General features: G+C 36.7%; 1 protein-coding gene across 3 annotated transcripts in view; it reads right to left on the reverse strand.

The window, feature by feature from the left end:
- LOC149317584 (CUB and sushi domain-containing protein 3) overlaps positions 1-15,100 on the reverse strand; it is a 796,080-nt gene that overhangs the window by 382,460 nt on the left and 398,520 nt on the right. For 2 of the 3 annotated variants that reach the window (XM_089517858.1, XM_089517859.1), the window contains one exon: positions 5,414-5,491. The exons of the other annotated variant lie outside the window; for it this stretch is intronic. In XM_089517858.1, the coding sequence (XP_089373984.1) occupies positions 5,414-5,491 (78 nt within the window). The remainder of the gene's footprint in view (positions 1-5,413; positions 5,492-15,100) is intronic. 3 annotated transcript variants of the gene reach the window in all.

A 15,100-nucleotide genomic window follows, 5' to 3' on the forward strand; every position in this document is an offset into this window, starting at 1 on the left:
ATTCTTCTTCTTAGACTATTACAGTCAATGACCATTTATCATGCACAACTATGAATGTCCTTTAAAAAATCACTGTTGGGGAAAAGTTAGACAGAGTAACATCCATATAATGTTAAAGTACAGCATTTTACTGTAATAAATTTTCTATAGAGAATTTTGTATCAGTTGTCAACTTCTCGGTAAAATTAGAATGAATCTCCTATATTAAAGATAATTTCAAATTCACATTTTCTAGGTAAGACCACTAATATAATCTAAACAACACTGAACTACTGAACTGTCTTTGGTATTAAATACATGGCCTACTAACAAGGAGGCGGGGTGAAATAGTAATTATAGTACTTTCATTGACAGCAAAGGTGGATGTTAGTAGCAATGGGATCAAATGAAAGATTACCTAATTTAAATCTATTTTGTTTATTACATTACAATAAATGTTGTGTGTTGTTAAAACAATGATCTGCTTCCTTATATTTCATGTCTAAAATGTTTGAACTAGATGTCTGGTTATATAGAACCTTAAAATCAATATATTAAAGTGTTTCCTCCCCTATTCATGTATAACAGTAGTGAATCCAATTGTGGAAGAAAAGTGAGATATAAATCCTTGAAAATAATAATAATAATAATAATAATAATAATAATAATAATAACGGAAGAAGATAGGAGAGGTGAGGGGGCAAAGTATTTTTCTTTTTTCTTTTTTCTTTTTTTGTTTCCTTTACTTTAGCTTGTCCTCTGAAATTTCTTACATACTATATGTTCCCCATCTCTCCACAATGAAGTACATTTCTTAAATACAACACTATACAGTTCCAGAACTAGTTTGTCAATTAGAGATAAAATTAGCAATATTATAAGAGAGAGCAACCTTTAACCAGTGTCAGAATGGGAAAATATTCATAATTGAGGACTGAAATCCATTTCCCAAAGGCTACTAGATACTACTGTGGCCAGGGATGACATCCGCTTGATGATCCCATGCACATTTTTTTTAACATGGTAGAAAAGCCTAGGCAAACCAAACCAGCCATTTGATTCACTAAAAAGTAGTGTTATGTATTCATAACAAAAAAAATGTGTGTATGTGTGCACATACACCTTCAAGTCACCTGTTAATTTGCCACCTTTATTTGTGCCTAATACAAATTGAAAGAGTTAATAGCATAACACTCATTCTGGATCTATTTATGTGTACCTAGTATAGCATTCTGTTCTCAAGGTGGCCAATGGCAAGTCAAAAAATAGTAATAAAAAGATAAGTGCACTTGCACATTTCTATTTATATTCAAAGGCATACGTCTTCTGATGGGGGACATAATAGATAGCATCATCACTACTAGCTTTTTATTACCCATACATTTTCTAAGTCCCCTTTAAAGACACTGCACATTTAGGCAATAGTTTCTGTAGTTTCAGTAATTCCATAGTGTAAGGAAGTAGTTTATCTGCCCTTACCCTCCCAACATTCAGCCTCATTGTACCATAAACGTGAGAAATACATATTATAGGTAAAAGCCTTATACATTTCTTCTTCACAGTAAATAATTTTAGGTATTTCCCCCCTTAAATTCTGGGCTTAAATGTTGTAATCTTTTTTTTTTTTTCATTTTAAAATCATTTCCTGCACTATGTAGGATACCTGATACAAAAATTCCACTGACATACAGCTTTTCAAGGAATATTCTTGCCATGTTGAACATGGAAATTGCTTCAAATTGGAGATAAGAAGATGAAACAAAATCTGACTAAGGTCCACGCAAACCTGACAAATTTCATTTTCTTTGCGAAGGAAGAAAAAACAGTGTACACATTATATGCATACAGATCATATTTAAATGTTTCAAAAGGAGTTCCACTCTGAAAAGTGACTGTAAAAATGGCAATCAATTACTGACATTTACTAACTGGTTTCTTTGGACTGCAGGTACTTAAATGAGGTCTTTCTATCCCCATCTTCATTAGGTTTGCATATTCAATTCTATTTGATTAAAAGAAAATAAAGTTGATTTTGTTTCTCTTTATTTCTCAGAAATTTGAAGCTGAAAGATACACATACCCTATCCATATGGTTTCAGGCTGAAGTAGAACAAAGATTACTATGAATACAGGATAACCTATTTACACTTTTGCAATGTTGTTAAAGTTAAGAAATGGAAGAACAGACAGAGACGTGTACTTGTCATGGACACATGACATTTTTTTTTAGAATGAGGATTGTGGCACAATCAGATGGCACATCAGAAAAGTGGGGATATAATGAAACGTCCCAACCAATACTTCCATCTTAATGTGTGGGGTCACACAAGATGCAATGCTGGCTGGATTTTTGAATTTTCTCAGATAATTCTCTTTTCTTACACTAACTGCTTATATCTCCAGAAAGGATTAGAACTGTTATATGACAGAAAGTACAGCCTTTTTTAAGGGTTTCATTTTCCTTCTATGCTGAACATCCTTATCCTATCACCTGCTATTTCCTATAAATAACATCTGAGACAAGAGAGATTTTTCACAAGCAAATAATGCAGAGAAAGGTCCACTGCATGGTCCAAATCTTTTCCACACAGTAGCTGCTGTGAAGAATACCACTTAAAGTTCAAAATTATTCCTGTTACCTGGCCTAACTTGATTTTTGAATTTAGCAAAAGGAAAGACAGGTTCATAACCAACCACTTAAAGTGAATGGGCTGGCTAAGCCATTTCACAATAATCAGTGCCTGAACCTTTCTATGCCACTTCAATATGGAGTGAAATGTAGGGAAGTACGTCTATGCTTATTACATTCTTACATGTGGGGGGGGGGGGGTCAAATATTTTCTCTATCTTGAGTGAGATTGCAGGAGTTTTATGCACCTTGTAATGTTATCTTGCATTTTATGAAAATTTCCTTTCCCCAAAATCAATACTTTGCAGAAAAACATGATACATATAGAAATAATGAGGAAAGCTTAGAAAAAAAATATTGGTCTCTTTCCCCCTCTTTTGCTGAAATACAAAACATACCACAGCAATGAATTGGGGTGTCTCAATGATAATACAGCGAATATTCTTTATGGAAATATTCTTTACATCCCCAATAATAAGCCATATAGCTTAGAAATTGGCCTGAAAGTAATAAATGCATCTCTGGATCTTAACTTTAACAATATTGCAAAAGTGTAAATAGGTTATCTTTATCTGGCTAAGTAGGTCAGGTCTTTTTTTTTTTTAATCTGTGAGCCGCCTTGGGTCCCTCATGGGAGAAAGGTGGCATACAAATGAAATAAATAAATAAAACTACAGTTGGTCCTCCATATTGGCAGGGGTTCAGCCCCAGACCCCTCCCTGTGGATACCAAAAATGGTGGGGCTTCAAGTCCCATTACTGTCAGTGGCTGCGGATGTGCGAGTGACTGCACCAGCACAGCTTCATGCATGTGCTACCATTGATGATAATGGGGTGAGACCATCTGTGAATGCTCCAATCCATGGATGGCTAGCCTATTGAGGGCCACCTGTACCTTGTTGATAAACTGTATGTATATTATATGTAAACCTCATGCTGCTGCCTTGAAGGACATGCACAGGAGTCCAATTTCATTATGATAAACAAGTAATATAATCCATTTTCCACCAGTTGTTTGTGTAGATTAGAGTTTGGGTAGTTGATTCTGGGGAAAAAAAGATCTGAGATATGGGGTGAGGTAGGGTACAAGCATTAATTAGGTTAGACAAATTCCACTTTGGGTCATTGTTCTAATTAAATGTGTGTGAGAGAGTTTGTACACATGCATAATGGGTCATGCTGATTATGTTAAATGTAAGAGTTCTCTCAAAAACATTCTTCACTGGACAGGGAGACTCAAAACACTTGGTCCTACTCCTCCACTGCTACTGCTTGATTTTGATCCTAGTGAGAATAATGATGATATTCTCCATTGCTACAGTGCAGGCATACATCGGTTGATATCACTTTCACTGCCATGGCTCAATGCTATGGAATTCTGGGAACTGTAGTTTGCTATGGCCCCAGAGTTCACTGACAGGTAAGGCTAAGTATCTAGAAAACTACAATCCCTAGAATTCCAAAGCATTGAGCCATGGCAGTTAAAGTAGATTATTTCTGTAGTGCGGATGTAGCCAAAGTCTCAGACAAAGACTTTGGCATTTCCTCATGTAAAATAATAATCAAATCAAGCAATATATTTCTAAAGAATTTGTGAAGGGAATTAATTTGAACTACATTAAAAAACATTTAGAAGACCAGGCTTGAAATGAATAGCTTCATAACCTGGAATAGATCTCTTGTTTTTGGAAACAAGGTTGAATTTAGCTGGTTAAAAGTGTGATTTTTTTCTTTCTATTTTCTTGAGTATATTGTTCTTCTTAATGATCTCTTTCTGACTGTCTTATTGTGAGTTTTACAAACTCATCTTCCTGGCAAACTGGTAAATAAAGCCAGATGCCATCAAATGGGATTCCATGTACATTTGATGAAGATACACTTTGTGCATCTCATTCGCTCTCTCTCTCTTTCTCTGTGTGTGTGTGTGTGTGTGTGTGTGTGTGTGATACAACTAAGGTCCTGATCTTTTAATGGTGGGATACAAACCGCCATATAGTACGTATAGGATACATACTAGGGTTAGGAAGGGGCGGTGCTTCCGCACCCCACTAACCCTAGTACGTATCCTATACGTACAAGATGGCAGAGCCCCTTCCACATGGGCGCTGCCATCTTTACGTACTGGATGCATAGCGTCCAGACGTGTCGCGGCACCTATGATGTCGTGAATGTGCCAGCGGCGCTTCGCGACGTCATCAGTGCGCCGCAAGAAGAAGCTCCAAAATGGAGCTTCTTTTTTGCTCCGCGCGGGAGCCGCGCGGTTTGGCTGCTGCAGCTCCCACGCGGAGCAAACGGCGGCGGCGGGGAAGCGCCGCAAAGCGGCGGTTTGTATCCCGCCAATGTATTGATGTAATAAGCCTTTTTAATCAACCCTGGAAGGAATGCTAAATAAATTAGAAAAGAATCCCTTTCAAAACCAGAAGATTTTGCTTCCAAGCATAAATGTATGGACATTGCATTGCATGAGCACTCAGATGAGCATAACTTCCAGTAAAAGCCAACCCAAAAGGTGAGATTAGTTTTTATTTATTTATTTGTAGAACTGATGGATTTAACTGTGGAACATTTACTATCTAATTAATGTGGAATATTAGGAAAATATATTCTAGTGATGCCAGTTTTGTACAGAGTCACTCTTCAGAGTACAACAACACTTTGACATTCACCATGCAGCTTGTAGCATTTAAATTTAATACAGTTTCAATGCTTAGATAGGTGAACAATATTGAAAACACACACAAACAACACAGACAGCACAAACTTCACTCTTGCACTAGAAAAAAGTAACAAAAAGGAGTACACTCACAGATAGAAAACTTGTTGCTGTTGTCTTTCCCTGGAAACAATTTAAATCCTCTAGATTTAAAATCTATGGCCTTTTTCACTAGTTAAGAAAACAAACAAAAACACATATCAGATAATACAGTCTAGCAAGAGTTCATTTCAATTTACAGTTCTTTTTATCATGGAGGTGTAAATTATTATAAGTTGCTTTCCAACAGTATTGTGTTCCTACAAAACCAGGAAAAAGACTCAAAGTACTGTTGTTGTTTTTACACAAAGAGCAAATATTAAAGTTGAAGATTATGAAGATATACAGGAAAGAAAAAAATATACATAAAATATCTTCCTGTAGTGAATGTATGATGCCTCTTATGCAAAATTTAAATAGTGATGTAAGCATTCTTGTTTCCATGTGCCACAACTGGTTCTGTATGATTTTACTATACTATTATGGAACCTGGAAACCTGTGAATTTAATAGAGAGACACAATAGTGTTTCCAAAAGCTTATTCTTTCTCCTCATTGAACACATATTTATTTCCCTTTTTAATGGGGACACTTTTTATCCCATTTTTTCAAACCTCTGCTGTGACAATTTCAATAAATTATGACATTTAAAAACTCCAAACTGGGACCCACCCAGTATTTTAGTACAGTATCACATGGGCTCAAATTCTCACCCATAAGAATATATAAGGATGTCCTTGATCATCTACCAAATTATTTTCCAACAATGGTTTAACGAAAGCACTGAAAAAATTGAACAAAGCATTATAGTTGGGCTTGCTTCCTCCTGCTCTCTCTCACTCTTCTTTCCTCCTATTTCTTTCATTTGACTGTAAACTCACTTACAGTAACCTGCACTTTTGTTGTGGCAAGGGGGGAAAAACATAGCACCATTACAATGTTGACAAAATCAGAACATTTAAGATGGCAGATTACCCACTGGCAACTGATCTGTGTAGCAATCAGTTTAACATATGTAACTTGGAAAAGGCTGTCACAACACGCTGAATCACAAGAATAGGCATAGTTGATTGTTGACATGGCAGAACAGCCGTGTAGCTTAGTTAAATGGTCACACATTATGCTAGTGTGTGGCTAGACTGCATCCTACTGCATCACTGCAAATATGTCCAAAGGAAGATATCTCATAAGGATACACTAGGGGTTCATTCTGATCATATTGGAATGATATGGCCAATTTAAGTTTGTTGGATTTTCCCCCCAGTTCAGCTGACATATATTTTCCTTTGATTTTTTGAAACACTAAGAATAAGGCTGCAGTGCTAACCACACTGTCCATCAATGAATTGGAGTAAACAGTGGTTCCAAACAGCAATTAATGTTTTGGTTGGCCTTTTCAAAAAAACAAAAACATAAAAATGGACTGGATAGAAACTTAATCAAGCTTAGAGCAGTCTCAATGAAATCAGTGGAATTTAAGACATGAATAAAGGTAAAGGTTTCCTCTTTGACAAGATTGTCTAGTTGTGTCCAACTGTAGGAGGTGGTGCTCTTCTCCATTACTAAGCCAAGAGATCTAGCATTGTCAAATACAATTCTATAGGCATGCGGTGAGCATGACTGCACACAACACTGTTACCTTCCCAACAAAGTGGTAGCTATTCATTTACTTGCACTTTTACATGCTTTCAAACTGGTAGATTGGCAGAAACTGGGACTAGTGATAAGAGCTCACTGTCACATGGTGCTTGGATCTCTAACTGCCAATGTGCCAACTCTGCGTTTGTGAATACCTTTCAATAAAATAAGTGACACATCCACTAATCTTTGCTGTCTCAAGTCCCCCTGATTTCAGTAGTTCTTATTATTGAGTTTGGATCCATACTATTGTCCAATTAGCTGAGTGTGATAAAAGTTTTCAACAGTCAACAAATAATCTGTTAACACAATATAACATGAAGCACATTATGCTCCTCACTAATAAAGTATTTCATATGAAGACTACTGTGTGAAAGTGTTGGCAGAATGAATATACCCTACACTGGTTTTCTAACAAGATTTTCTCCACAAAGAGAATTTGTATGACTATTTTGATGAACATGTTATAGATGCTCAAAACCACAATATTGGAAGAGATAAAATAAATCCCACTGCCCTTAATCCAAAATAGCAATACTGCTGCAACACCTATCTCTTTCCCTTCACCTGGCACCCATTAGAGTGGACCAGAAACTATTTCCAACAGATTTCCTAATACTTCTGTGCAGTTGACAGGACTCCTGGTGGCGCAGTGGTTAAATACCTGTACTGCAGCCACTCACTCAAAACCACAAGGTTGCGAGTTCAAGACCAGCAAAAGGGCTCAAGCTTGACTCAGGCTTGCATCCTTCTGAGGTCATTAAAATGAGTACCCAAATTGTTGGGGGCAAATTAGCTTACAGTTGTAAACCGCTTAGACACTGCTTAGGTTGTATGAAGCAGTATATAAATGAAGCTTGTTTGTTTCTTTGTTTGTTGACTGTTTTCTCAGGGGGATGCATAAGGGCCTGCAGTTGGAAGGAGAAAGTAGCCTATCCTGATTCCTTTATACCACTAACAAATATTTCAGTACTGAAATCTGTTCAGTGGGATTTACTCTACTACATGCATACTTAAGATTTCTAGAGCTATAGGGGAAATAATATTGTCACTGTCAAAAAAAAAAAAAGGATTTTTATATTTAATGTCCATGCACACCTAAAGAGACTTTAAATTTCATTTACCATCTTTCTATTGTTTTAAATTAGGTATTTTTTTTTATTTTAAACAATTTTAAACATTTTCCTCTCATTAGAAAACTGATCTTTATGCTATATTTTGGCAAAGGAGAAATATTTAACCTCCTCCCCTCCTACTATTTTTGTTGTTGATGTTGTTATTCCTTTTGCAGCTGTAAAAGCAAGGATAGAGAATAAAGAAAAGACAAATGTTATAGGAAAAGAAATGAGAAAGATGATAGGAACAAAAGAGAAGTCAAGTTGAACCCCAAAACAAGATGCTGCAGTGTGGAGTTCTTCTGTTCACACCAGTCCACCTTGTTGGCTGTTTTGTGGATCTTTATTCCTTCCTTCCTTCCTTCCTTCCTTCCTTCCTTCCTTCCTTCCTTCCTTCCTTCTTTCCTTCCAAAAGTCTGTTAGTATTCTACATTGAATAAGCATGCTTATTCGTCATCCGGCATTTATTATGTGGAATGGATTGTTCTAGCGAGCTCACTTTTCTCCATATATGCCCCACTACTACCACGGGTGGATGGACATAACCTGTGCCTAGCCAAACCTACATTAAAATCTTGGATTCATCCACAGATTTCTATGGGTGTTCACTTACGTCTCTGGTAACACTTAAGAAAATGAAAAAGGAATAGGAAAGAAAAGAAAAGAAAAACTTTTCAAGGTGAAAACTAGATGAACTAAATATGTATTCTGTAGCTCCAAGGAAGGGTATTTTTAAAGAACATATAGTAAGCATATTCTCTCTCTCTCTCTCTCTCTCTCACACACACACACACACACACACACACACAAAAGCTAAAAAAGAGGGAAAACTCCACTAGTGCTTCTCAAGAACTGAATTGAATTTAAGTTTTCAAAACTATTCAGGGAAAATTTAGTCCTCTCCAATCCGAATCCTTGTGCTGACTTATGTGGAAAAACTACAACAAACTATCAAAACTAGGCACTAGATATTTGTTGTATTCTTTCATTTGATCCTTAGTATCAGTGAAGAAATTATATGTCTAGGTAATTCAAAATGTCTTTTTTCTCTCTCTCTGACTGTGGCCCATCTTTTGCTGTCCTATTGCAAACAATCCACTGCATCTCCCTTCCTAGTTTATAGAGAGTAGCAATATCCCAGTCACACAGTATATGCTAATACATTCCTCACTGGTCTCCCACATAGTGCTTTACCTCCTAAACATTTCTTGTATCCACACAAAACTAAGGGCCTCCTCAAATCTGCTGACACCTTGCCCTTATGTGTGAGTCATATTCACTACATGTGCACAAATATGGAAGATGAATTGGAAAGAGATACTTCCCCAATTAAAAAGGATATGATGCAGCTAAAGTTGAACACTTTCTGATCTAATTTATGTCACCTGCAAAGCCAAGAAGGTACTTAAGGCTGCAATCTGATGCCTACTTACATTGACGTTATTGCCACTCAGAACATTTGGGTTTATTTCCAAATGAGTTAATGTGTGTATTTTGCTTCACATCTCTCACTTAAAAAATAACGTTACTCAATGAAACAAATAGCATTCAAAAGATCAATACAAGGAAACATTTGCCACTCCAGGTTTTGTTGATATTCAGCTCTGATCATCTCCACCCAGTACCCACTAACTGTCAAGGTTTATGGATAGTGTATTTCAACATCTGGTAGGCCACATGTGACCTCAGTTTTGCTCTCATTATTTGTTTTCTATAATCATGCATCTGCAAACAAACGATGCAAAATTAAAATACTTTTATACTGTGTACTAAGTATTATTTAGTATTTCAATTTTCTATTTTCCCCTTTTGTATCTGTCTGTCTGCCTGCCTGTTGAAGATTTTTCTGTTTTGCTTTGGTATAAAAGATAGAATTTAAACTTCACACTTCAATAAATAGAACCGTTTCAGGAATTTTGTAGTTCAGAGCATTTGGATGTATAATTTTTCAACACTGAAGGACAGCACAGCAATAATTATTGTATTCCGATAGGCAGTTGCAAACAATTATACATGAAATCAAAAGAATAGTAGTTTACTGTCTAACTTAGTATGATGGCTTAAATTCCTAACTGGCCTTCCACAGAAGGGTTCTGATCCAGGACAGCACTTCCATTGAATATTCTCTAATTCTACCATTCCCCTGCTATCCCCCACACCTTTCCCAAATGAGTTCTGAATTTGACTCGTTTGAACAGCATGGAAGATGGATATGGTTGGCAGAGAGAATAAGGAATTGAAGATATATGATGATATTAAAACGTTTTTTGTGGCAGTCAGTCCTTTATACATGTTAATTTAGGAAAAAACCCTCTGAACAAATCTTGCCAAGAGAATCTAGACATTAGTCTCACAATACATTGGAAACTACTTGCAGGCAGTTATTTATAGCAACCAAAAATATGTCTGTATTTCACAGTTACATTGGGCTGTATACCAATGTAAGCTGAAATTCCAGTGCTGTGAGTTTTCGTACATTACAGACTCTAGGTATGAGAAAGCAACCCATATTCATGTAGTTTTTGATCACAGTAGGGTAAAGTGAATTTTTTGGAGATTACAGTCCTCCACTTCCATCCAACTCTGCATCAGAGTTCCACTTGATGGGTACTAAGCAAGTAAAACATGCCTTTTCTTTAAAGCTTTTGGGACATGAATGATTTTATCTATATCTCCACATGCATTGCAATTTTGGAAAAGCAATGTGGTGTAATGGCTTGAGTGTTCAATTAGTATTCCAGGAGACCAGAGCATGAATCTATTGCTTGCCCTTCAGCAAGTCACAATCTCTTAAGTCAAAACCTTAGGAGAAGGAAATGTCAAACTTCTAAATACCCTTGGAAAAAAAAACCTATGATAGGGTTATCTTAATTTAAAATAAATTATTTTTGGAGGGGAAACTGTTTTAATTTATTTTTATTGTCTTGTTCTAATGATTTTATCACACACATATCCTTTTAAACAGTGATTATAGATGCAAAATAGCACTTTTGGTGATATTTATCACACAGTGTCCCCTCTGACACATAGCTGCTATGCATGCCAAGTGTGATTAGGCTGTCACTTTTCACTGATGGTGGAAGCCTGTCAATACTTCCTAATCAGGTGGAAGTCCCAGCAGTCCTCATATGTGAAATGTCACTCCTGGGGCAATTGCAATATTGGCAGTCACGTCACTGTCTCCTCCTCTCCCTCTGTCCCCATTTCCCCCTTGCTATACCCAGGCAGAACAATTCACTTTTTTGTATTTCTTTTATTTTTAAAAAAGGTTATATTGCATTACCAGAATTGTGTAAAATAAAATAAAATAAAATAAACAAAAAGCATGCTTGGTAGGGAGGTGGGGTTTAGAGGGAGTCTGGAAGAGAGCTTGATGGCAGTAGCAGCCCTAGTTATGTGATTGTGAAGGCATGTGATAATGGCTGTTCTCAAACCAATATGTTGGCATCTTTAAAAAAATTAGAGTGACTGAAGTGAGAATGGGGCTCTTGTGCCTTGTTTATCTGTTTCAGTTACTTCTTACTCTTTTATACTTTTTAAATTGATTAAAGTGAATTATATTGCTATACCACAGGGTGTAAATATTAAAATAAATAAGTACTTCTGGGTAATTCAGCAACATAAATGATCATATCCCTACTAATCACATCTGATAGATTGACTGATTGGATTTCCACCAAACCCTTCTATTACCATAGTTCAATGTCACATGCAAGAAAAGCAAATGCAAATTTCTGGGCTGTTGGACTTAGGGAGCAACTTATTTGTAGAAGATTTTGACATGATATAAAAATCCTTGAATGGCATTGTGTTTGAAATTACTGGGCAGGACTTTAGTTATGAATAAATCCAGAGCTGAGCATCAAAGAAATTGGTAGCATCTTCAAAGTGGGTGTTGCCTTTGTTGAATTAATTCATATCATGTTCTAGATGACAATTCTGCTTTGAAATTGTCTCTTGATTATTTACTGAAATACTCCTTGCAGAACCACTAGTGTAACCTTTAAACTAGTTTCACTGCTAATTAATTCTTTATTTTATTTGAGAAACAAAATGTATTAGAATATGCATTTTCCTATATATGTAATAGTAGGATCTATGCAGGGCATTTAAAAAATAAAGTAAAATTACAGATCAGTGCAGAAACATGATGGACTAGACCATAGGAACAGAAATTAAAAAAGACATATCGGACATATTACTCAAATCACTTTTAAAACAATAAACTAATGCAATCCATTCACACATTGAAATGTTACTATAAATAAACATTTCACTTTGTCTCAGTGGATTAAGTTATATAGATTACCATATACTTGTACAAAACCACATTTACACACTAATATTCTAGTTAATCATATAGTGTTCATTTTAATGAGAATTAAATGCTGGAAAAATATTAAGAAAATATCTGATTCTAAAATCAAAAATAAAAGCTGCCAATTAACAAAACTTGATGATATGGCATGTGCTCTCTCTCTCTCTCTCTCTCTCTCTCTCTCTGTGTATATATATATATATATATATATATATATATATATATATATATATATATATCTCTTATCTCCTTTGGATATTTCCCTTGATACTGGTTTGAGTTAAATAAACACTAATGAGCTGCTTCAGAATGGGATGAAAACAATTTGTTGCCTTACCTAGCCCCCCTAGAAAGTAATTTATATGAAGGACAAAATGAAATTGAAAATAATATCACTTATTTAGGCATCGCCAATGATGCATTCTAAATAGTGCCACCTCATTACTTTTTCTAGTGAAAAACTGTTGAAAGTTATAATAATATACTGCTTACTACTTTGATATAGCTCTGCGTAAACATTATGAAAATCTTATCAAACCATATGTCTCACACACTTACAATTAAGTAAATTGCCAGAATCTTAATTTAAAATGCATGTGTACAACACCTTTTTCCAGCATTACCTTGACAATTGACAAAGCCCTGTACGTACCTCTGAGGTTGCTAAATATGAAGAGGAAGAAGATTAAAAAAAAAGTAGAAAAGGTTGGCAAGGGAAACATAATGAAAATCACTCCTGACTAACCTGAATCCATTTCATTGAATGGAAAGTAAGCCTCTTTAATAAACAGGATTAGCATTACAACCAATGTCCACCAGATAAAGATGTTTATGCAAACATAAATGGTCTGGAATGGATGCAATTACTTCACAAAAGATTGTTCCCACTTATCCTACCTAAATTGATTGCAATTAACTCTGCTGCATCTAACTTGCCCCATTAGTTTTACTGGAACTTAAGTATGAGTTACTTTCTCTAGACACAATTAAGTGGAAACATTCTCTCTCTCTCACGCACACATGCATATAGTTAAAAATAAACCCAGATGTGGCTCCTTTTTCACTTCATTTTAACCAATCAATTTGCTAGTGAAATGTGTATACTCCAGGAACACAGAAAGAACATGGAAGTGGATCATTATGTTTGCCTTCAAGTTATCCCACTATTTTCTTCAGATCAGATTGAAACCTGGCTAGATTTTAATTTCCAATCCAGCCCTCTCTGTAATACAGTTAACACTTCATGTTTGCAGATATGATATGCACAGGATGCCCTTGAAAGTAGTAAAAAGCATGAATACTTCTAGTCCCTCTCCCACACACCTTAACTCAGTCTATAGTCTTATCTCTATGAGCTAAGGAACCCAACTGAATTGCTGCTTATATCCTGGTGTCACTGGGCATACTGGGCCTTATAGTCCTGGGGGCAGGTATTCTTAGAGGACTCTAAGTTGCTTTCCTAGGACCTCTGGATGTGGCCCAAGAAGAGGTTGACACATTGGGGTGACCAGTACTAGTGAAGCTGCAGGGCCGGAAGGGGAAGCAGGGATAGTTGGTGTTATTTTATGCATTTAGGAGTTACAAACCTTTTTTTTAAAAAAGTTTTCTTTACATTTCCTATTCTATGTATGTTGTTTGCGATATTCCACAGTAAGCTTCAAAACTAAATAAAGAAAACCCATTCATGACAAACTCATGGATAATCAAATATGAGAAAGTTAAACCCACAAATGTGGAAGGCTGACTGTGCCAGCTTCCCCCACCATTCATCTTGATAATTAACCTCTTCCCCTTTGAAATGGCACAGCTGCTAGTATCAAACAGCCATCGAAAATTAGATGGTTTATCCCACCCAAATTCCACCATTTGTTGAAATATACCATCCCAAAGAATGTGGATAGTGTCACGTCCTGTGTATTTACTGCCACCAGTTCATTACCAGTTGTCTATGATTCATGCCACGGAGATTAGTAGAGACCTGGAAAGGGGCTGTGAAAAGAGTAACTATGGCGGGTTACACACCGCCACTTCCGACGCACTCTGTGCGTGTTAGGGTTACGAAGGGGCGTCCTAGGGTTAGGAAGAGTTGCCCCTTCCTAACCCGCCCTGGCCCCAACACGCGTGGAGCGCGTCGTAAATGGTGGCGCCCATCCACATGGGCGCCGCCATTTTGACATCTTGGACGCTGCGCGTCCAGACGTGTCGTGGCGGAAGTGACGCCGCGAGGGCGCGCTCCGCCCTCGCGGCGCCACTTCCGTCTTTTGAAAAGGAGCGCCATTTCAGCGCTCCTTTTTCGCTGTCTGGCGGTCTGGCTGCTGGGGCTTCCCTCCGCAGCGAATGGCGGCGGGGGGAAAACGGCCCCTAGAGGGCCATCTGTAACCCGCCTTAGGGACTAAAGTAAGTCGAATGGAAAGAAGATGGATAGGTTGAATGGGGAAAAAATTGATAGAAGAAATGGAGGTGATAAATGGAATCAGTTTAATACAACATTTCAAATGACTTGGAAATTAACTGAGTCATTCCCTACTTTGCAGTATAAGATGGCTTGATTTATTCCTCAGACAATCCAATATAAAACCAGATGGATCTTTCATCTCTATCTTGTCTGAACTTCTAATTTGACTCTAATATATAAGTGGAACCTCTGAAAATGTTTCAGTGTGAAATGTGT

Source organism: Sceloporus occidentalis, unplaced genomic scaffold (assembly GCF_023333645.1).
Source record: "Sceloporus occidentalis isolate IW3139 unplaced genomic scaffold, rSceOcc1.0.p SCAF_3, whole genome shotgun sequence".
Classification (NCBI taxonomy): Eukaryota; Metazoa; Chordata; class Lepidosauria; order Squamata; family Phrynosomatidae; genus Sceloporus; species Sceloporus occidentalis.